The sequence below is a fragment of the Dryobates pubescens genome, chromosome 16, assembly GCF_014839835.1.
Source record: "Dryobates pubescens isolate bDryPub1 chromosome 16, bDryPub1.pri, whole genome shotgun sequence".
Classification (NCBI taxonomy): domain Eukaryota; kingdom Metazoa; phylum Chordata; class Aves; order Piciformes; family Picidae; genus Dryobates; species Dryobates pubescens.
Window position 1 is genome coordinate 7,103,633 of NC_071627.1, and position 23,401 is coordinate 7,127,033.

Sequence of the window (23,401 nt, forward strand, 5' to 3'; positions counted from 1 at the left end):
CTGATCAGAAAGCTGGGGACAGACTTTTGAGCAGGGGCTGTTGTGATGGGACAAGGGGTGGTGGTTTAAACTAAAAGAGGGATATTCAGACTGGAGAAAAGGAAGACATGTTTGACACTGAGGGTGGTGCGAGCCTGTCCCAGGTCGCCCGGAGGTGGTAGATCCCCATCCCTGGAACCATTCCAGGACAGTGTGGGGCTCTGAGCAACCTGCTCCAGTTGCAGATGTCCCTGCTGACTGCAGGGCACTTCTACTGGGTGACCTTGAAAGGTTCCTTCCCACCCAAACCACTCTTGTGATTCTATGATAGGCACTTTTGTGCCTGCCAGGGCTGGGCCCCTTTGCCAGCACCCTTGTTTCACCCCGTGTTTGCCTCCAGCCAAGGGCTCCACCTCTCACAACCACTCTCAGCCTGGCTCCTGCCTCTCTTTGTTTTTCTCACACAGTGTTTTGTGTTGGGAGCTGGTTGCAATATTTTATGCTAAATCTTTTCTTGTTCCTCAGCTTTGTCAGCCCACACACAGCTCCCCGTTCCCTCAGCAGCCCTTTGGGTTATACATTTTTTTCCCTGGGTGCTAAATGACTCCATTAGCCTGCGAGCCTTTGCACACAGCAGAGCTCTGAGTAACGCTGTGGCAACACATAAACAGCGTGGAGATTGTGTTTGCTGAACACCTTGGCTTCTGGCTTCCTGACTCATCTGTGATGCTCAGCTGTCCTTGTCCTGTCATTACCAGCGTGCTCCCAGCCCTGGATACCCTGCTGAGTCTGCTGGCTGAGATCAGAAACCCTTCTGGAATCCCCAGACCAATCCTGTCCACATTCCTGCTCCTGCCTACCAGCCTCTGGCAAAAAGACAACGCAAGTGACTGGCAGCCCTGGGTTTGTTTCTGTGCTTGATGTGTCCTGGCCTTGCCCTGGCGTCCCAGGGCTTGCTAGAAGGAGGAGGAGTGGGACTGGAACGACACCCTGCAACTTGCCAGCAGAAGGGCTCGGGTGTGCAGAAATTCCTGGGCAGGAAGGAGCAGGAGGAAAGGGAGATGGATTTACTGCTTGTGTGGAGAACAGGGCGAGGCTGCAGCACTGTCAGCTCAGGAGCCCGTGTCACAGGCCCAGAGCTCTGTCACTCCCCTCAGTGCCTCATTAGGCCCAGAGCTCTGTCAGAGCCACAGAACCCTGCCAGACCTACTGGAGGGGCTCTCCTGCTGCAGTGGGAGCTGTGTAAGGGCCACTGGAGCCTCATCAGGCTCAGCACCCTGTCAGGGCCATGGAGCCCTTTCAGAATCACTGGAGCCGTGGCAGACCCTGAAAGTCAGAGCTCTGTCAATCCGCAGAGCCTCGCCAGGCCCAGTGCCCTGTCAGAAACCCCAGAGCCCTGTCAGCCCCATGGAGGCCTGTCAGTCCCCGGAGCCTTGTCAGCCCTACAGGGGCCTGTCAGCCCTCGGAGCCTCGTCGCCCCTAGCTCCGTAGCCCCGGGAAGCGGTGATCCCCCCGCAGCGGCCCCGGCCGTGGCCCGCCCCGCATCCCCCCCATTCGCCGCCGTTTCCATGGCAGCGCCTCGCCCGCCCCCCGCCGCTCCGCCCCCTCGCCATTGGCTCCTATGACAGCGAGGGGGCAGGGGCGGTCCCTCCTCTCCAGCCATTGGCTGCGCGGCCTCCGCAGCGCGCGGGGATTGGCTGCGGCGCCGGGGCGGGCGCAGGCGCGGTGCTGTTATTGTTCCGTTGTGCCGCCCGGCGGCTCCCCGCGCCTGCCGCCGCTCCCTGCTCGCCGCCGCTCCCTGCCTTCTGCCGCCATGCCGGTGAGTGCCTCCCCGCCTGCTCCGCGCTGTCAGCCCGGCCCTGCTCTGCTGTTGGCCGCTGCCTGCTTTCCTCGATCCGTCGCTGACAGGACCCGAGGAGCCCAGCGCTGAGGGGAATCGGAGGCCCCGCGGCCTCGGTGTGGGAAGCGCCGTGCGTTGTGCGATGGGAAATGATGGGCGGTGTGTGCCGCGCTGTCAAGCTGAGCGGGGACGGTGGGGTAGGGCGGCTTCCCTGGCAGCGAGGGGTGGTGGCTGACCTCGCTGTCGCTGCTGCTCCCGAGCCTCCGCCGTGATGCTGCGCAGGCTCGCTGCGCCAGCACGGCCCCGCTGCTGGCGAGGCAAACGGCGCTGAGGGCGGGGGTGGTGGCACAGCTGAGGGATGTGGGGTCCGCTCAGGGCTGAGGTCCAGCTCAGGCAGCGCTTCCCGCTGGGAGTGATGCTGCTTGTGTGGCTCATTCTGATTCCAGAAACTCCCCTGCACCTGCAGTGGTAGAAGAGGGCTGTGGGATCCCTGCTTCAGTAGATGAGACCACACAGCTCTCAGCTTCCACCAGCAGAAGCTGTTCCTGGCCTGTGCTGAGGCCTGGCAGGGGTGGGCAAGGCGCTTGGAAGGAGGGTTTGTTTCTTGCTGCCATCCGAGGTGGCTGCTTTGGAAGTGGTTCAGTGCTCAGATACAGAATCTGTTACCAAGGGTAGTGCCTTAGACTTCACTGGATCAGAGTGTTTGCGATTTATTTGATCAGGAAAGAGCAGCTGATACCAGCTTGCTTCGGTGCAATTGAATCAGTGGTGCTTCAGAGTTTGCATTTGTGGCTGTTAGATGAAAGAAAAGGTTTGTGAGGTTTTTAGAATACTGCATTCTTAGGTGGCCAAGAAGGCCAACAGCATCCTGGCTGCATCAGCAATAGTGTGACCAGAAGGAGTAGTGAAGTGATGCTCCCCCTGTACTGGGGACTGGTGAGGCCACAGCTCAAATCCTGGGGTCAGTCTTGGGGCACTCACTTCAAGAAGGATGTTTTGGGGCTGGAGCAGGTCCAGAGAAGGACAACAAAGCTGGGGAAGGGTCTGGAAACAGGGCTAGGGAGGAGCAGCTGAGGGACCTGGGGGTGTTCAGCCTGGAGAAAAGGAGGTTGAGGGGAGACCTCATTGCTTTCTACAACTCCCTGAACAGAGGTTGGAGTGAGGTGTGGGTTGGTCTCTTCTCCCTAGTATCAGGTGATGGAACAAGAGGAAATGGACTGCAGTTGTACCAAAGGAGGTTTAGATTGGAGATTAGGAATAATTTCTTTGCTGGAGAAGTAGTCAGGGATTGGAACAGGCTGCCCAGGGCACTGGTGGAGTCCCCATCCCTGGAGGTGTTCAAAAAATGTGTGAACATAGCACTTGGGGACATGGTTTAATGGCCATGGTGGTGTTGGGCTGAAGGTTGGTCTCAGTGACCTTGGAGGGCTTTTCCAACCAGACCAATTCTGTTTCTATGATTGTGTGATCAGCTTGCTTCAGTGCAGTTGCATCAGAGGAGCTTCAGAGCTTGTAACCACTTGATGAAAGAAAAGGTTTGGGAGGTTTTATAACACTGCATTGGCATTTTCTAAGTGGCTGGAATTCAGAAAGTGCACTGAAGCTTGCAACTGAAATGAGTTGCCTTCAGCCAGTGCTCGTTGGCCTCTGCTTGTGTCACCTGCGAGGTTTCAGGTTTGGGGGCACCAGCGAGAGAGTGTTGATGTGAAAGACTGGCGTGGCCACAGCTGCTTCCAGCAAACTCCTCACAGATTGCTTCCAAGCATGCAATTCTTCCTGGAATCAATTGTTAGATGATCTTGAGTGAGTCTCAGGTTTATCCTTGAGTTCCTATTTGAGCCAACAGAGGATTGCTTTGAGTAAGTGTTTAAGTGTATTCTGGTTTTAAGTCCCTATCGTGTGGGGATGGACGTGTCGACTCGAGTTGATTCAGCAGGGTTTGTGCTTAAACACACAGGCATGTGGAGTGTGGTGTCAGAGCCTGTATAATTGGTTGCTTTTTAACTGATGATAGATCAACAAGCTGGAGAAGCTGGACAAACCAGAGAGCTGCGATAATGTCAAGGTGGTTGTTCGCTGCCGGCCTCTCAATGACCGCGAGAAAGCTACAGGCTACAAGATGGCAGTCAGCGTGGATGAGATGAGAGGAACTATAACTGTCCACAAAACAGACTCATCCAATGAGCCTCCCAAGACATTCACCTTTGACACGGTGTTTGGACCAGAGAGTAAACAGCTGGATGTCTATAATTTGACTGCACGGCCTATCATTGACTCTGTGCTAGAAGGATACAATGGTAAGTCTTCCGTGGTTTAAGTCAAGGAGCCCATCTCCTGTTCTTTTGTTGCCTAGTTAAGAGTTCTTGATGATCTTACTTGAGGGGCCAGTCACCTTCTGAGGTCTATAGCCCTCTGTTGCTTCTGTTGTGGCCTCAAGGTAGCCTGAAGGTACTTTGTGTGGTGGGCACTCAGTGGTTGCACCTGCTGTGACCATTAGCTGGTGATGAACACAACACAGCTGAGATCAGTCAGTTGGGTGATTAAAATTTTTTTTTTTCTCCTCTATCTTCTGTTTGCCAAAGATCTGCCCTTTGTCTCATCATCAGACTTCTCAGCAGCTCTTCACTGTGCCATTTCAGTAACCAGGCAGCTGCCCACGGCCCTGCAGTAACTAGGTAATGCCCAGCAGCCTTGTGCACAGAACTGCTGCATCTTCTCCTCTCAACTTGGCTGTTTTCAACTAAGATAACTAGCTCAGCACATCTGCCCTGCCCCGTGGTGCTTCCTCCAGCTGGGAGGAGCGTGGCCATGGTTTGTGTGTCTCTGCTGTGCATGTAAATGTGTTAGCTGAAGGAGAGCGAGCGCTGGCGGGGAAGCACTCCGCTGCTTTCCATAGCAGCATGCTGCAGGTGGCAACAGATGACAAAGTCCTCAATGTTTATGAAGAACCTCATAAGCTCTTATGCTAACACACCCTGGTCTCAGCTGACTGCAATTCATGATTTGCAAATCAGTGGTTGAAGGTTTGGACTGAATGTGAGGAAGTGTTTCTTTATCAAGGGGGTGGTCAAATCCTGCAACAAGTGTCCTGGAAAAGTGGTTGGTGCCTCAAACCTGTCAGTGTTTAAGAGGCATTTGGACAGTCCCCTCAACAATATGCTTTAAGTCTTCATGAGCCCTGAATTGCTCAGGCACTTGGACTCGGTGGTTGACAGCTGCCTGAAGGTGAGCCAGCATGTGCCCAGGTAGCCAAGAAGGCCAACAGCATCCTGGCTTGGATCAGCAATAGTGTGGCCAGCAGGAGTAGAGCCATGTTTGGGCCCTCTGTACTGGGCACTGGTGAGGCTTCACCTTGAGTACTGGGTTCAGTTTTGGACTCCTCACACTAAAAGGACATTGTGGTGGTGGAGTAGGTCTAGAAAAGGGTGATGAAGCTGATGAAGGGTCTGGAGAACAGGGCTGGTGAGGAGCACCTGAGGGAACTGAGGTTGTTGAGTCTGGAGAAAAGGAGACTGAAGAGAGACCTTCTACAATTCCCTGGAAGGAGACTGGAATGAGGTGGGTGTTGGTCTCTTCTTCCAAGGAACAAGCAAGAGGATGAGAGGAAACAGCCTCAAGTTGCTCCAGGAGAAGTTTAGGTTGGACCTGAAGAACAATTTCTTCCCCCAAAGGGTTGTCAAGCCCTGGGACAAGCTCCTCAAGGCAATGGGGGAGTTCCATCCCTGGAGGAATTTCAGAGCTGTGTAGATATGATGTGGAAGGGATGTGGTTTAGTGGTAACCTGGCAGTGCTGGGTTGGTGATTGGACTTGATGATCTTAAAGGTCTCTTCCAGCCCAAGCAATTCTGTGATTGCTGTAGGTCCCTTCCAGCTGAAATATTCTGTCCAGCTTTTCTGTAACATCAGTGTCTTGAGTTTCCATCAGTGCTAGGTTAAAGCTTAGAACCAGGATATTTCTGGAGTTCTTGAGTCTGGGATCTCAGGATGCTTTCTGGATGTCTTCCTTTGCAGGCCAGATTGCAGCTGCAGCTTGAGAGCTGGGCTTGTGCTGTGGCCTGTCCAAAAGCCTCACGCTGTTTCTGCCATGGCTTAGAGCACCAGCAGTAGTTGGTTTGGCAGTTGGTATCTAATGATTGTCCTCTGATTGACCATGTTATTAATTGGGCTTGCCTTAATTACTTGTGTGTGAGACCTAAGTGTACTAGCACTCACACTTTAATCACTCTGTGCAGTTGAAACAAGCTGACAATTTCTTGGCTATCTTGCAGGCTGCAGAAAGCAGTGGCTCAGCCTCTTGGCTGTGGCTGCCCAGCGTTTCTCTTGCTGTACCTCCTGGAGTGGGTGGAAACCTTCAACTCCATAACAACAGAGCTGTTTAGAGCCATCATGCTAAGAAGGGATGAAGTCAAACTGCAGCTAGCAGCTTCTTGGTGTTTGCTCATGTATCTTCTTACCCTTCAGGTACTATTTTTGCATATGGGCAGACTGGAACAGGCAAAACCTTCACCATGGAAGGGGTCCGAGCAGTTCCTGAGCTTCGAGGCATCATCCCCAACTCCTTTGCCCATATATTTGGCCACATTGCCAAGGCAGAGGGGGACACAAGGTAAAAAAAGCTTCTGCTCACTGCTTCTCTCTCTTATGTCTCCATGTAGCAGGAGCCTGACCTTGTCAATGACAACTGACAGGGTCCCTCTGCCCTTAGCTTGTAGCCTGCTGCTTGGGACAGCTCTTGGTGGGGTTGTGGCCATGCATGACTGTTTCCTCTGCACTCTTTGTTGGACTAACACATTCCTTACTGAGAGAGCTCCTCAACTGTTTGCCTTCAGGTTTTTGGTTCGTGTGTCTTACCTGGAGATCTACAACGAGGAAGTGAGGGACTTGCTGGGGAAAGACCAGACTCAGAGATTAGAGGTGAGCCTGCTGTCCAGATCTGCTGCTTGTCCTGATTCAGTGACCACTACTTTAAAGACCAGAGAAGCACTTGAAGGGAAGTAGAGGTTGGACTCCTCAGCACTGGTGCTACTTCCCTAAGATAGAGTAGCTGGATATCACCACTGACTTCTGAACCTCCTCCCCTTGGGCAGTTGCACAGTGAGAAACTGGCTGCTCCATCTGGGTCAGTTTTGCCACCTGCACTTCTACCCCAGAGGCCTCTCAGCAGTGTTCCTAGGAATTGCAGACTGAGCTTTCAGGTTGCTATCTGCCACCAGAGGAAACCAGTGGACTCTTGGCCTGCATGAGTCTTTATTCTTTAGCTGCTTTGATTCTAAGACTGGGAGCCTCTTGCATGCAAAGCAGAACCTGTCCTGTTAAAGTACCCCTGGAAATTGCTGTTGGGGATCTGCTGGGGATGCTCAGTCTCAACTGTTTCTCTCTTAGGTCAAAGAGAGACCTGATGTGGGAGTTTACATCAAAGACCTTTCAGCTTATGTTGTAAACAATGCAGATGATATGGACAGGATCATGACTCTGGGCCACAAGAACCGTACGTAGCCTTGCTGTGGGCAGCTTTCTAGCTCAGGCTGGTTATGGGACCCCAGAGTAAGAGATCCCAGGCCTACCCTGGGGAGATCGTTCAGCTGAGCAGAGAGGAAAACAAGGATACCTCCTCCTGAACTGCTTGTGAAGCACAGGTGAAGAAGGGGAGCAGTTGTCACAACTGCTAGTGTGTGTCTTGCACATTTGCCCTCTTCAGTTCTGGTCAGGATGGAATATGGCTAGGGAGGTGGTGTGGGTGGGAGGTGCTTTGTCTTCTGTATGGCTTCTGAAACTCAAATCCTTTTATGACCTGAAGTTTTGGCTGCTGTTGCTCTTGGCAAGGATTACTGTGCTCTTATTTCTCAAAGTGCAGCTGTTTTCAGGGATCAGCTGTGCATGCTGGAACAGGTTATTCGGAGGTCATGGAACTCCCCCTCCTTGGAGGTGTTCAAGGCCAGGTTGCATGAGGCTTTGAGCAAACTGGAAGGGACCCTGAAGATCATCCTGCCCATGGCAGGAGGGTTGGAACTAGAATGATCTTCCACCCTTCCAACCCAACCTCTAGGATTCTGTGAATCTATGCTGTAGGCTCCTGATCTTTGTAGCCTTAAAGAGACAGCTGAGAACCACTTCTGCTGTTGGGATGGGAGTCTGTGGTTGTCATCTTTAAGCTACAGCAGGCTGTAACACCTCTGCAAGTCCAAACTGGAGGTGTGCTGCACCTCCAGCACCCAAGAATGCAGTTTGCTGCTGGCTCCGACCATCCATCTTCTGAAAAACAGGGGTGGGTAAAGAGGGGATGAAGTCATCTTTGAGACCAGGAAGCGCTAGGGGAGCCTGTGAGTCCTTCTGAAGACCTCTTTGCTTGTTCTCTCTCTCCCTCCAAAGGTTCTGTTGGTGCCACCAACATGAACGAGCACAGCTCGCGCTCGCACGCCATCTTCACCATCACCATCGAGTGCAGCGAGAAGGGGGTGGATGGCAACATGCACGTGCGCATGGGCAAGCTGCACCTCGTCGACCTGGCTGTGAGTAGGGCCGGCTGGGCCTGCTGGAACCTCGGGTGGGCGTCACAGATCACCTGTGGGCTGTGGAAGGCACCCTAAACGGCGTTAAGATCCACAGCTGAAGTGGCTCTGTGCTTTGGTTTGGCCTTGAACTTCTGTGCGGTGTTCAGTGGGGACCTGAAGTTAGAGGTATACCGGGGGAAGAGTCCTTGTAGCTAGGGCTTGTCCCAGGGAAAGTCCTCTCTTGCTTCTATAAATTAATCATTGAGTGGATTGGCTACACTGGAAAGAGCTCTCTGGATTGAGTTTTCTTGTCTTTGAGAGGGTTGTGACCGTGCAGTTCATCGCTTGAGGGTTTCAGAATGAGGGATTTGGGAGGGACCCCTGGAGATACCCATTCCAACCCCCTTGCTAAAGCAGGGGCACCCACAGCAGCTTGCCCAGGTCCACAATGGCCAGGTGGGTTTGCAGTGTCTCCAGAGAAAACTCCACAGCTCTGTCACTCTGTTCCCTCCCTGTCACTCACTTTGAACCAGTGGGATTGTGCTGTGGCCTCAGCCCAGGTTTCCTCTGGAGAAGATGCAGGAGAGGGGAGACCACGGGCACTCTGTGCCTGCGTGTTGACCTTATTTACCTGATGTACGTTTAGGTTGCTCTGAAAAACACTTCAGAGTCACTGCGGTGTTGGTTTCCTGCCTGATGGAGAGAGTGACTGCTGATGGGAAAGGCTGGAATGGTGCTTGGCAGCTGCAGCTGAGGTGCCTCACAACTGCTGACTTCTCAGAATGTGTTTGGTCATGGAGCCAATCTCCATTATCCCAGCTGCATTAGTATCATGCACTGCTTCAGTCTGTAAGGGACTGTTCAAGGTCATCCAGTCCAACCCCCCTGCAGTCAGCAGGGACATCTGCAACTAGAGCAGGTTGCTCAGAGCCCCAAACAACCTCACCTGGAATGGATCCAGGGATGGGGCGTCTCCCACCTCTCTGGACAACCTGGGACAGGCTCTCACTGCCCTCATAGCAAAGCATTTCTTCCTAATATCAGTCTAAATCACTCTTTCAGTTCAAACCATCACCCCTTGTCCTGTCACAACAGGCCCTGCTCAGAAGTCTGTCCCCAGGTTTCTGATCAGCCTTAGAAGCACTGAAAGGCCACCAGAAGGTCTCCCTGGAGCCTTCTCTTCTCCAGGCTGAACAAGCCCAACTTTGACCTCCCAGCACTGCTGTTTGAGCAATCCATAGTTTTATGGTGCTGAAAGCTTCAGTTCCAACCTGTTAGACTTGTCTCTCTAACAATCTGAGGTACTTAGCCAGGTGAGGTGGTTGGTGACATGGCTGCCAGCAAGACTTCATGTGTAGTTGATCCTCTTTAGAGAGGGAAGATGTATTGGGGGATCTCGTAGCTCTCTACAACTACCTAAAAGAAGGTTAGAGTGAGGTGGGGTTTGATTTCTTCTCCCTAGTATCAGGTGATAGAAGGAGAGGAAATGGCCTGAAATTGTGCCAGGGAGGTTTAGGCTGGGGATTAGGTAAAGCTTCACTGCAAGAGTGATCAGGCAGTGGAACAGGCTGCCCAGGGAGGTGGTGGAGTCCCCGTCCCTGGACGTGTTCAAGAAATGTGTGGCCATGGCACTTCAGGTCGTGGTTTAGTGGCCATGGTGGGCTTAGGCTGATAGTTGGACTTCATCTTGGAGGTCTTTTCCCACCAAGGTGATTCTGTGATCTGTAACTCCTGCTTCTTTCTCCCTTCCCAGGGTTCTGAAAGGCAGGCAAAAACTGGAGCCACAGGGCAGCGGCTGAAGGAAGCCACCAAGATCAACCTCTCTCTTTCCACGCTGGGCAATGTCATCTCGGCACTGGTGGATGGCAAGAGCACCCACGTGCCCTACCGCAACTCCAAGCTGACCAGGCTCCTCCAGGATTCCCTGGGGGGCAACTCCAAAACCATGATGGTAAGCTGAGAGAGGCCCTTCCCAGTGCCAGGGCTGTGCTTTGATGGGGACAGCAGAGTGATCCTGCCATGAGAGCACCCTGGCACTCACCTCTTCAGTCCAGAGCTGTTTGCAGCTTAGGGAACCTTCCCTGGCATCTTGTGTCTCTTTGCCTCTGTTGAGGTTCTGAACACGGTGCAGATATCTCTAAGGTCACGTAGAAGCTGTCCTGGAGTAGCCAGAATTAGCTTTGGTGTTGAAGCAGCAGGGAAGCTTGGGGAGAGCAGCAGTGAGAGAGGCAGAGCTGGGGATGGCTCCTGAAATTGCTTGTTCTGGGCTCTGGCAGTGTCCCCCAGTAACTGTCTTGTGTGTGTCACAGTGTGCAAACATCGGGCCAGCAGACTACAACTACGATGAGACCATCAGCACGCTCAGGTATGCCAACAGAGCCAAGAACATCAAGAACAAGGCCAGGATCAATGAAGATCCCAAAGACGCTCTGCTCCGCCAGTTCCAAAAGGAAATTGAAGAGCTGAAGAAAAAACTGGAAGAAGGTGAGGGCCCCCTGTGGGTGTCAGCCCTCATTCTGAGTGTGAACCTTGGGAGGTGGGTCACACTAGTCTGGCAGCTGGTGCAGGCCACTGTCCTGCTTTTATTTTACCCCCTGGCTTCCAGGAGAGGTGTCCCCAGGGCAGTGGTGACCAGTGGGACCTGGCTTTGCTTGCACTTAGCACTAGGTGGCACTTAGCACCAGGGTAAGTGGTGGCTTCTGGGCTGTGTTAGGTTTGTCCAGCCTCTCCTGTGAGCAAGAGGGCTCTTTCATGGCTGGACATGGTGCAGGGAATTCATGTAGCATGGCAAAGGGTTGGAGGAGGAGGGCTGGTGTGTTTTCAGCAGAACAATGAACTGATTTTGTGGAGGTGGAACTGGGGCTGGCTTTCAAGTGCTGCACAGAGTTAAAAAACACACCTTTAAGCCCTGTAGCATCATGGCCTTGTGACAGTGTTAGTCTGTCAGCACTGAAAGACCCTGCCAGGGGACCCTGAATAGTGCCCTTGGCTGGACAGCCCTCTTCAGAGATGCTCACAGCAGGGAACAGCTGGAGCAGAAACTCAACATGTCTGTCCTGGTCAGGAGGAGCAGGAAATGGTCAGTAACTCTTCCCTCAAGGACTGGGGGCTGGCTGTAGCTATTTCATCCCTGGTGTGCTGAGGTTGGCTTCTTACATTTCAGGCTGCAAGCTTGGAACCAGTTTTGTTCTCTAACGGTGCTGGGAGGCCAGGGTGTTAGATGTTGGCTTCTGTTGAGCTTGGTTTCCAAACTCAGCCTGAAACATCTGAGCTTCCTATTTACAGGGGCAGCAATGATAAACATTTGTGAAACTGGAGATTCCTCTGGAATGTCTCCAGAGGTGCAGACTCCTCCATCTCTCTGGGCTGCCTGTTCCAGTGCTCTGCCACCTGTGAATTAAAAGCTCCTCCTCGTGTTTAGGTGGAACATAAGTTGTCTGTGCCTGTTACCCCTTGTCCTGTCACTGGGCAGCACTGAAGAAAGCCTGGTCCCATCCTTCAAGTATTGATCAGCATTGATGAGATCCCCCCCCAGTCTGCTCTTCTCCAGACTAAACAGCCCCAGTTCCCAGCCTTTCCTCCGAAGAGGTTAGCCTGGGCTTCTCAGGGTGATGGCAAGCTGTGTGCTCAATGCTTCGTGACCTCTGCAGCTGCTCATAAGCTGATGTAGGACACTGCTGGGCTGGACAGTTGCTGCTGTCACAGGAGCAAGCTGTGACAAACTGTGAGGTGAGGAAAAGCACATCTAAAAGGACACTTTTCTCTTCTAGGGGAAGAGATCTCTGGTTCTGAGACCAGTGATTCTGAAGAGGAGGATGAAGATGACGAAGGGGAGATTGGAGAGGATGGGGAGAAGCGGAAGAAGCGTCGGGGTAAGGCGGCAGAGATTCCTGGCAGTGCCTCCAGTCCCCTACCAGGAGCTGGTGGCAGAAGCTGTAGGCAGAGCCAGGCAGGCAGAAGTGGAGTTGTAGAGCTGCCCTCCAGCCGCTGCAATTATCATGCCTCTTCTAGAAATAAAGCTGTGTGGTGCCCAGCTGCCAACCTCTCTAGTACCTGCTTCCACTTGGGGTAGTCATCCTTGCTTGTGGAGAACATCCTCTTCTCTTGTGGCTTCCTGGTTGCCTCAAGGTGGCTGAATGGCTTGTGCCTGGTGTGCTGGAACTTCCCCAGCTCTCAGAGGTGGGGGGAAGGAAGGCACCCAAGATCAGTGGGAGGCAGGTGTGGTTTTCATAGCCATGGGAATGGTTGGAGGGGGAATTCTGGCTGTAGTTCAGGCAAAGGATTCATCTGTCTTATGGATGTTTGGTTACTGACTCTACTGATGTCCTATTTTATGTTGATGGAGAGAAAACCTGATCTCTGAGTGTCTTTGTGCAAGCTGAAAAGCCAAATGGCAGCTGCACATGCCTTGTTTGGGAACACTCCGGAAATCCCATGGTGAAGTTTGCTTTGTCCTGCACCAGTGTTAAACTCCTGTGTAACATCTCAACTCCAGGGGATGTTGCAGAACCTAGAAGTGCAGATCACTGGGTGCCATGGGATGCTGTGGCTTCCAGGGAGCTTGCTATGTGCCTCTAGAGCCTCTCTGATGGGGAGCAGAAGTTAAGCCCAGTGCTGCTCCTCAGCTTCTAGCTTCTCTAGTAAATTCATTTTGACATTGACCCTGCCTTCCTGCCCTGAAGCGCTCATCTGCTTTAGGTGCAGTCTCTTCATGTTGGTTTCTGTCCAAGCAGAGTCATAAATGACCTCTCTCATGCCCTTGCTGATAACAACAACTTCATTTTTCACCTTCTGGTAATTGCTGGAAGCCACCTGATTAACCACAGTCCCCATCAAGCACCAAACTGTGCCCATATCTCCTCCCAAGAGGAGACCACCTTCAGAATGTGGGGCAAGTAACTTACTTACTCAGCTTCCAAACAAGTTACTCTTAAGGTCCCTACTTAGGGGTGCTACTAGCTGGAGTACACACAGCAACTGCCCCTGTGTGAGCTGATTTCTGCCTTCCAGAGGGAGGAGCACCCCTGGCCACCTACATAAGACTGGAAAGGACTCCTGGTCACTGAATCCTCTGCTACTGCAGACAGCCACAGCCTTCTCCACTACGAGCTGGTTCCCCCTGCTGTCGCTTGAACTGGAAGCTGCCTTGGCATGTTGTCTTAAGCTCTAGGCTGGTGAAGATGGGTTTTAACCAAACTCTCTTTCTGAGCATGCTATTTTGTGCTGGGAGATGGTGGCTTTGCAGGCTGAGCCTGGGAGGGATCCTGCCCAACGCTTCTTGATGGGGACTTGTGCCTTTCTGAACCAGGTTGCTGGCCCTTCTGGGTTACTTCCCTTTAGAACTAACTTCCCATCTGCATGTTTCTTCCTCTCTGGGTTGTTCTGTGGGACTCATTTCTGTTTTCCAGGCAGTAGCAGCAGCAGTAGTTCAGACTCCACATGCTCTGTCATAGAGAAACCTCTGGATAAGTCCTTCACTAGTGAGTGGGAGCTCTTCAGTCCTTTAAGCTTTCCATAATCTGCACACTCCATTTTGCAATGCTGCACTCTTCCCTGTTATGTCTGTTGGAAAGATAAACCTGAGCTTTTAACTCTGCTAAAGCATGCCTTGCCTCTGCTGCTTCCATGCCTGAAACAGTTTATTCAGTGTTCATTGTGAGCCAGGCAGGTGAGAAGGTGATAGGAAGCAAGGTAGCAGGATGCTTGAAGATATAAGGGCAGTTGGGAAACAATAGGCTGAAAATGACAGTTTGCAGCTTCTGTGTTAAATGCTCCCTCTAAAATACCAAGTTATGCAGTGTTAGGTTAATGTTGGGCTTGGCCTTAAAGGTTTCTTCCAACTAAAATCATCATAGAATGGCTTGGGTTGGAAGAGACCTCAAAGATTTAGTTCCAACCCCCTGCCATGGGCAGAGACACCTCCTGCTAGACCAGGTTGCTCAAGGCCCCATCCAGCCTGGCCTTGAACACTTCCAGGCTTGGAGCCCTCCCCTCATCTTGTCTGGGCAACTTGATTTCAGGAGAAAGTCTGAGGTCCCCTTTTTGAGGGAGCTGCTGCCATAAGAGCTGATAAAGAGGACAGCTAGAGAGCTTGTGCTGTTTTATCCTGGACTGTCTCCTCAAACCTTTGGAGAAGGTGAGTGGAGCAGTCAAGGATTGAGCAACACAAGGTTTATGCTTGCAAGGTAAATATGGTGGCACTTGGTTGATTGGCTTTAATTTAGCAGGTAACTTTAAAAAGTGCTGGTTGGTGTCTTTTTAACTGCCCCATGACATGAGGTTCTTGGTCACTAAGGGACTTAGTTCAGTCTCACCATCCCTGGAGGTGTTCAAGAAACACTTCAGGATGTGGTCCAGTGGTTGTGGAGGTGTTGGGTAGAAGGTTGGACTTGATGACCTTTTCCAAACTCAATGATTGATTCTGTGATTCTAAGGTCTAGTAGGGAGGAAAAGCTCCTGGTCAGAGAAGGCTCTGTCCTGGTGCAAACCCTAGAGTCAGTTAGTGCTGACTGAAGAAATAAATCACATCCAAGACCTGGCTTGGAGGGACTTCAGCCACTGTAGAGGTGTGTGGAGAGAGTCTGGAAAGTACTGCTGTCTAGTCACACCTCCATCAGACTCACACCACTCATGTGAGTGGCCTACAGCTCAGAGAAAGTGTAGCAGCAGGTTAAGAAGGGTCCCAACCTCATGGAGACCTTTGGTAGGTGATAGGGTGGCAGGCTTGGAAATGTGCTTGCTTCAAAGTTGCTCTCTCAAAGCTTGCTTGGAAGCAGAGTGTTTTACTGGGGTGAGGACAGTTAATAGCAACCTGCTGGTGTGGCAGCAGTGGAGGAGCCTTCCTCCTCCTGCCAGGCTGGAGGCAGTTCTGCTGTGGAAGCTGCACTGGGCTGTTGGGATCAGTGTGGTTTGGGATATTAACTGTCCTCAAGCTTGGCCCTTTTGCATGTGGTATCCTTCATTAACCCTTTCCTGTCCTGCCTCTCTTGCTGCACTTGCTTGAATAACCAAACCTGGCTCTTTACCTCTATGGAAGCATCAGTTACTGCAAATTAACCTACTAATTACCCTGGGTAATGATGGAGAAACCCTCTGCTGAGACTCCCTGTGTGCAACTGTCATGTCTCTTGGGAAGGAATTGGCTTGGAGACTTGGTTAAAACTGGAAACAAGTCAGATGTGCTAACCCTGGCGAGGTGATGTCAAGGGATTGGCTGCCCTGGGGAGGGGGAAGCATCGATTTCTGGCTGAAGAAGCAATCTCTACCCTCTTGAGTTGTTCCTTAGGGCATGATCCTTGCGGCAGGCTCCTGGTGTTCCCTTTAGGTTCTGCATTGCACTGAATGGGCAGAAGAATGCAAGAGTGAGCTGGAGATTCCCACCCCCCTGGATGTGCAAAGCACTCAAGTACAGAACCTGTCTCTGCTGTAGCAGAAACCCACAGTGCATTACTGTCTGCTCTACTGGAACCGAGTGATGGTTATCCTCCAAGTAGAGTTTTCTCCTGCAGAACCATGCCTATACGATGAGTGTTTGTTCTGATGCTGCTGATCCCTGGCCAAAATGATCAAAGCAATAATGTGTTTTTCTTTCCTCCTCTTTTCATGTGTGTGCTGCCTCTCTGTGACTTGCTTTCTGCTTCCTCTTAACGCAAGACCAAGCAGGTTGGTGCCGTTGATTTCCACCTCCTCCTAAGGCAACTGCAGAGCTTCTCACAAGCTCTGGGTCTCAAAACTTGGTTGAGTTCACCTTTTTCTTTGAAGTTGAGCCCTAGGCAGGATGTTAGGAAGAAATTTCCTTCCAGTGAGGGTGGGGAGACACTGAAACAGGTTGCCCAGGGGAGGTTGGAGATTCTCCCTTCAAGGGCAGGTTAGAAGGGACCTGGAGCAACCTGGGCTAGTGGGAGGTGTCCCTGCCCATGTCAGGGGGATTGGAAGTGGATGATCTTTAAGCTCTCTTCCAACCCAAACTATCCTCTGAACATAGAGCTATTTTAAGTACCCTACATACAGGGCTGTGTGCTAACAGTGAGGAGCTTTTAAAGCCTTACCTTTTTCCATATGATGAGCTCTGTGTAGAGAGGGCTTCTCCCTCAAAGACCAATCCAGAAAACAGTGCTTGCTACCTGATTCCAAAGTTTAGCAGATGGAAGCTGAGGCAATTTGTAGTGCTGAGACCTTCCCTTGCCCCAGAACTAACTGTTTGGGGTTTTTTTCCTGTGTGCAGATGTGTAGATAAATGTACAACTGCAGTGCAGTTTGTCTCTCAGAGGTCACTGAACCCCTCCATGGGAGGGGTTGGAAGATCATCCAGTGCAGCCCAACTGTTAGAGCAGGATCACCCAGAGTAAATCACATAGGTCATGTAGGTATTTAAATTAAGCTGAATGCCATGAGGGCTGGAGGGAAGGAAGCCACTTCCTTAATTTCCTTGGGCACCTTCTGGCCTTATAATTATCACTGTGAAAGAGTCCCTTGGCAGTAGATGGATGCTATTAGTTTTTAGGCATCTGGATTCTACTGTTTTGTTGGGGTGGTTTTGTCTGAAGAAGACTAAAGACAACATTGGATTCATTTGTAGTGAGTAAAGGGAGCTGTGGATTTGGGGATGTTAGGCTTGAACTTTCTCACCCCAAATACCCCCCACAGATCCCTGTGTTGGGATCTCAACAGTTGACTCAAGTCTTCTAGGCCAGCAGCCTCAAGCTTTGTCTAAGTCAGGGGTGTTTGGAACCAGCCCTTCAGGTGGTAGAATCATAGAATTGTCAGGGTTGGAAGGGACCTCAAGGCTCAGCCAGTTCCAACCCCCCTGCCATGGGCAGGGACACCTCACACTGCAGCAGGTTGCTCACAGCCACATCCAGCCTGGCCTTCAAAACCTCCAGGGGTGAGGCTTCCACCACCTCCCTGGGCAACCTGTGCCAGTGTCTCACCAACCCTCATGCTGTAGAAATTCTTCCTAACATCCAGTCTGAATCTTCCCATTTCTACCTAGATAGGTTCCATGAGTTGCTCTGCTCACTTGTAACCCTCTGAGATGTACCTGGTGTGCTGTAGTTGTGTTGTAAAGACACAGCTGGTGAGTCACAGCAAACCTCAGTACTTTCAGATCTGTGGGTAGACACTGTTAGATACCATCCCAAAGTGTCTTGAATTGCCTGGGTTTCATTAGGGCTGTCCTGAATTCTATTTGCACAGTAAAGTGTTCTTAAAATACCTGTTTGCCCACTTTGCAGTAATTCAGCCCACCAGGAGGGCAGTGTCTGAGGGGTGTGGTGGGGATGCTGAGCTGAAACTGGAGTCTTGTAACTCTTGGTAGCTCAGCTTTTGTAGCTGTAGGTCAAGGAAGTCTTCTCTTCTTCATTTGGCCTCACCTACATAGATAAAACATCTGAGTTCCCAGCTTAGACTTCTCTTGAGGTTGCTCCTCCAGGTGCTGCTCTTATGTTCCAGTGCTCTTTCTCTGTAGGAACTGGTGACAACTGGTCAGTGTTAAAGTGGGCTTTGAAAGACTGGTTGTGCCCAGCCTGGAGCTGAAATCTATTTGGATTCATGTTTGCTAAATGCAAGCATTCAGTCTGAACTTGAAAGAACTGCTGTGATACAGAGGATCTCTTACTCTTCTGGGAGCTCATTTGTTTTCCCTGTCTCTTCTCAAGGCAAAAAGAAAGTTTCCCCTGATAAGATGGTGGAGATGCAAGCAAAGATTGAAGAGGAGAGAAAAGCTCTTGAAACTAAGCTTGATATGGAAGAGGAGGAGAGAAATAAAGCCAGAGCTGAACTGGAGAAGAGAGAAAAAGACCTGCTGAAAGCACAGTGAGTAGCCTGCTCTGAGCAGTCTGTGTAGCTTTCTCCTTGCTTAACCTGTCCCTCAGTTATGGCTGTGTGGAGGTGCATGGTGAGGTGCCTGTCAAACTGTGAACTGAACATCAGCTCTGGCTGTTAGCAAAGTGAGAGAGGAGCTTGTTCTGCTCTCAGAGCTTAGAGCAGATGGAGAAGACCAACTTACCCTTTAGCCACCTCCTGAACTTTAGTTGTGCAAGGCAGCCTTGAGACACGAATTCTCCAGCCCCTGGAGAGCTGTGGAGAGCAGCAGTGTTGCTGTGCTGTGTGGGCAGTAGCTGTGTTGCAAGCCCTGTTTCCTGCAGCACGCCATCATGAGCTGTCACGTTGGGTGCAGAGGTCCTCCACTCCAGAGCTGAAAAGCTGCTGGGATCCCCTTGCAAACAGACTGCTCCAACAGCAGCCAGCATGCCTGGTTTGCATCTGGGCTGCTCTACCCTCACCTTTGTTCACTGCCTTTTCTCCTACTGCCTCTGGCATTGCCATGCTGGCAGGAAGGAGATGCCTTGGGCGGCCTGGTGATGTTGCTGGTGCCTTGCAGCCCCTCATGGAGACACTTGAGACAGGAGAGAATTCTCTTGCTGATCTGGTTTTGCTTGAGAGAAAGTGAAGGGAGGCTTGGGGAACTCCCTGCATTCATTTATGCTGCTTCACCCCCTCTGAAAGCCTTGAGAGCAGGACAAGTTTTTCCAGCTCTGTGAGCACTGTCTGGGCTGTGAGGCTGAGCTGGCCCTGCTGCTGTGTGAGCACTGCAGGATGGGAAGCCTCACTCTTACCTGTCTCTGTAGACAAGAGCACCAGTCCCTGTTGGAGAAACTGTCTGCACTGGAGAAGAAGGTGATTGTTGGAGGAGTGGACTTGCTGGCAAAAGCAGAGGAGCAAGAGAAGCTTCTGGAAGAGTCCAATATGGAACTGGAAGAACGGAGGAAGAGAGCAGAGCAGCTTCGCAAGGAGCTTGAGGAGAAGGAGGTGAGGCTGTGTGCTGGAGCTGCTGAAAGCAGCAGTGGCAGGGCACACCATGCTCTGTGCTTGGTGTTGCTTGTGGGGGTGAAATGTGGCTCTGCTCAGGGCACAGCAGAAGCTGGCTGCTTCAGGTGGGGCTAGAGGAGGCCACAGCACTGCTGTGAGGCCAGGCTGAGAGAGTTGGGGTGGTTCAGCCTGGAGAAGAGAAGGCTCCAGGGACACCTTCTGGTGACCTTTCAGTGCTTAAAGGGAGGATCAGAAAGCTGGGGTCAGACTTCTGAGCAGGGTCTGTTGTGACAGAACAAGGGGTGATGGCTTGAACAGGAAAAGGGGGAATTAGACTGGAGAGAGAGAGATTTTTTTTGCAGTGAGGGTGGTGAGAGCCTGTCCCAGGTTGTCCAGAGAGGTGGGAGCTGCCCCATCCCTGGAACCATTCCAGGTCAGATTGTTTGTGGCTCTGAGCAACCTGCTCTAGTTGCTGACTGCAGGGGCTGGTTTGGACCAGATGACCTTCAAAGGTCCCTTCCAACCCAAACCAATCTGGGACTCTATGGTTCTAACCACTTCTGAAGCCACATATTAGCAGTGCTCACCTGCAGGGTGCTGCAGGCCCTATGGATCTGAGCCAGGTGGCCAAGGCAGGGCTTCCAAGGCCTTGGAAATGCTTTGGTTTGTTGCAGTTGTTTCTGCTGCTGTCCACACCGTTGCAGACAGTCTGTGTGACGATGGTGTGTGGATGTCTCTGCTAACTGTTGCCCACAGCAAGAGCGCTTGGACATCGAGGAGAAGTACACCAGCCTCCAGGAGGAGGCACAGGGCAAAACCAAAAAGCTCAAGAAAGTCTGGACCATGCTCATGGCTGCAAAATCAGAGGTTGGTGCCTGAAGTTCTCAACTTGTGCTCACAGGAGGGACTGCAGCTGGGAAGGGTTGGGCCTTTGTGACACCAGAACAAGTGCCACCTGTTTAGAAATGCCTTTGTGCTGTGCATTTGGTTCCTGTAGCTCAAATGTCTGATTCAGGGCTGTGCTGTAGGGCTTTTCCCCAAGCCAGCCTGAGAGGAGGTTTGTGTGAGACCCTGTGAGATTCAGAACTTTACAAGGGCTTGTAGTGATAAGATGAGAAGGAAGGGATTGGAGCTTGGGGAGAGCAGATTGAGACTGGAGATGAGGAAGAAATTCTTTCCAGTGAGGGTGGGGAGACACTGGAACAGGTTGCCCAGGGAGGTTGTGGATGCCCCCTCCCTGGAGGTGTTCAAGGCCAGGCTGGATGAGGCCTTGAGCAACCTGGGCTGATGGGAGGTGTCCCTGCCCATGGCAGGGAGGTTGGAACTGGATGACCTTCTAGGTCCCTTCCAACCTAAACCATTCTCTGGTTCTGTGTAAGCCACTGGCTATTTCTGAAACCAAGCTGTGTTCTGGCAGCCCAAGCTCCTGCTTTGCAGCAGCCCAACTGCTCCCCTGCCCTTAGCTCTCTGTCCTTTCTGCCTGCCACGTTCACCTCTTCCTCAGGCACTGGATGAGTGTGTCCTCTGGCTGGTGTCTAGAGTTCCTGTGCTATTAACAAATGCATTTTTATCTTCAGCATCAGAGGTTTTCCTTGAAATCTTGCCAGAGATGGAACTTGTCTGCACGCTCTGTGTCTGCTCTTAGCTGGTGCAGAGCTTGAACTGGCAGAAGGCCAGGTTGGATCTTAGGAAGCTGAGCCCTTCATGCTGCTCTCAGCCATCTCTGAGCTGGAACATCTCATTCTTCAGAGAGCAATGTTCGAGTATCTAGAACCAGAGCTGGCTTTTGCTTCCCAAAAGCCTCGTGCGGGCAGAGGACTGTTCTCTTTTAGGCTGTTACCATGGCCTAAGCTGGTACTGACTCTCCAGTGCCTGCTTTGTCCTCAGATGGCAGATCTGCAACAAGAGCACCAGAGAGAGATTGAGGGATTGCTGGAGAACATTCGGCAGCTGAGCAGAGAACTTCGCCTGCAGATGCTCATCATAGACAACTTCATTCCTCGGGACTACCAGGTAAAGACACAGCTGAAGCTGAGCCCTCTGGTGTTCTCCTGTCTGACAAACACAGGGAGTTGCCTTCCCTTTCCCTTCCCCCCCCTCCCTCCTCCTCCTCCTTCTCCCTTTCCCTTCCCTCCCCTCCCTCCTCCTCCTCCTTCTCCCTTTCCCTTCCCTCCCCTCCCTCCTCCTCCTCCTCCTCCTTCTCCTCCTTCTCCCTTTCCCTGATAAAAACAACTTGGGATGGTCCAGGCTGTTGTTAAGCCAGCTGCCCAACCCTTCAGGGATGGAAAATGCAGCTGGAGGGATGATTGTGCAAGGCTGCAGCGCTTCCTGTGCTCCTCTCTCTCTAGGAAAAGATTGAAAACTACGTTCACTGGAATGAAGACATTGGAGAGTGGCAGCTGGTAAGCTCATGGCTGATGTTAGCACAACCTCCTGGGGAGCCAGCCAGCCCAGAAGAACATGGGTGAAGCTCTGGGGGCAACTTGGGTTGCCAGGAGTGGCTGGAAAGCTGCCAGGGTAGAGAAAGACCCTGGGGGTGCTGGCTGGCAGCTAGCTGAACATGAGCCAGCCTGTGCCCGGGGGGCCAAGAAGGCCACCAACATGCTGGCTTGGATCAGCAATTGTGCTTGTCACTGGTGAGGCTGCTTCTGGAGTACTGGGCTCAGTTTTGGGCCCCTCGCCCCCAGATTGACACTGAGGTGCTGGAGTCGGTCCAGAGAAGGGCAGCAAAGCTGGTGGGGAGCAGCTGAGGGAACAGGGGTTGTTCAGCCCAGAGGAGAGGTGGCTGGGACAGCTCATTGCTCTCTGCAGCTCTCCAAAGGAGGTTGGAGCCTGGTGGGGGCTGGTCTCTTCTCCCAAGAAACCAGTGACAGGATGAGAGGAACTGTCCTCAAGTTGCTCCAGGGCAGGTTTAGGTTCAGCATGAGAAGAAACTTCTTCACTGAAAGGGGTCTCTGGAACAGGCTGCCCAGGGAGGTGGTCCCATCCCTGGAGGTGTTTCAGGGATGTGGTGCTGAGGGCCACGGTTTAGCAGCAGCCCCGGCTGGAGTCGATGACCTGGCAGATCTTTTCCAACCTAAATGCTTTGATTCTAGGATTTCACCAGACCAAAGCAGGCTTTGCTGACAGACCTTTCTTTCTTCCAGAAATGTGTGGCATATACAGGGAACAACATGAGGAAGCAGACCCCTGTCCTGGACAAGAAAGAGAAAGATGTGAGTGGCTTTGTAAGCTTCTTTTGAGCCGCACGGGTGAGGCTCTGCTGCCTGTGCCTCCCACTGCATGCTCCTAGAATAGCTGTCCCATTTCCAGCTGTGTTTTGAAGAGATGAGTCCTCCTAGTGTCCCACAAGCCAACACTGATCTGTGCATGACATGGTTCTGATGATCTTTTTGCTTTCCCAGCCCTTTGAGGTGGACCTGTCCCACGTTTACTTGGCTTACACTGAAGAAAGCTTGAGGCAGTCGCTGATGAAGCTGGAGAGACCCAGGACTTCAAAAGGAAGATCCAGGCCCAAGACTGGTAGAAGGTGAAGAACTTTGGAGTATCTTTGTGTCATGGGGGATTTACCCAGGGGAAGGCTTAAGTTTGTGTGTGCAAACTTACCCCAAGTCTTCAAACCTTTGCCTAATGAGAGGACAGAACGCAGACACTTTGCACAGTATCCAGTTTACTGATGCCAGGTGGGACAGAGCCGAGCTGAAATCTTTCCTGCAGTAAAATCTTGTCCAGAAGGACTACTTTGCTTCATTCCCATCTTCTGGACCTTGTCCTGTGGGTCAGTTGAATGCCTGACCCTGCACAGCCATTACTGGCAGGGAATGTGCTGTGGGGGCGGGGTGGGGAGGGGAGATTTCAGCAGGTGGAGATTTCCCTTGGTGGATTTTGCTTTTGCTATGTTTGTGGCAGAGTAACAGTGTCTGTTAGTTTGGATTTGGAATGTGGCTGGTCCCTCTCTTTCCTAGACAGCATAGTGATGTGTGTGTGGTGTTGTTTGTTTCCCCCCCCCCACCCCCTTTCCTTTTCTTGCTCTCCAAACAGAAAACGTTCGGCAAAGCCAGGAGCTGTCATTGACTCCCTGCTGCAGTAGGTGTGACCTGGTCAGGATTTGCCTGTTCAGTGAGTCTATAAAATTGAGCCAGGATATGGAATTACAAGAGATGGCACAGTTTGACATCCCCTCCCCCTCCCCCTCAGCTGTATGAAAACCATGCCCTGCTGGTATGGAGCTTTGATTTTTAACAGACAAACCCACCAGTGTGTATTTCTTCTGTTGCCTGTA

The 23,401-nt window shown here is 51.8% G+C and overlaps 1 protein-coding gene across 2 annotated transcripts; it reads left to right on the plus strand.

The window, feature by feature from the left end:
- Positions 1 to 1,705: 1,705 nt before the first annotated feature.
- KIF3A (kinesin family member 3A) lies at positions 1,706 to 23,311 on the plus strand. 2 transcript variants are annotated; one of them, XM_054168677.1, is made up of 19 exons: positions 1,706 to 1,798; positions 3,834 to 4,116; positions 6,281 to 6,425; positions 6,649 to 6,733; positions 7,202 to 7,307; positions 8,189 to 8,328; positions 10,064 to 10,261; positions 10,620 to 10,794; positions 12,081 to 12,182; positions 13,719 to 13,790; positions 15,964 to 15,972; positions 17,967 to 18,123; positions 18,939 to 19,119; positions 19,876 to 19,986; positions 21,007 to 21,132; positions 21,468 to 21,521; positions 22,266 to 22,334; positions 22,524 to 22,648; positions 23,161 to 23,311. In XM_054168677.1, exons 1-19 carry the CDS (start codon positions 1,793 to 1,795, stop codon positions 23,207 to 23,209), a joined length of 2,193 nt encoding a protein of 730 aa, XP_054024652.1. In that variant the 5' UTR covers positions 1,706 to 1,792; the 3' UTR covers positions 23,210 to 23,311. The 2 variants fall into 2 exon arrangements, with proteins under 2 accessions (XP_054024652.1, XP_054024653.1); XM_054168678.1 differs by lacking the exons at positions 13,719 to 13,790; positions 15,964 to 15,972.
- Positions 23,312 to 23,401: the final 90 nt, after the last annotated feature.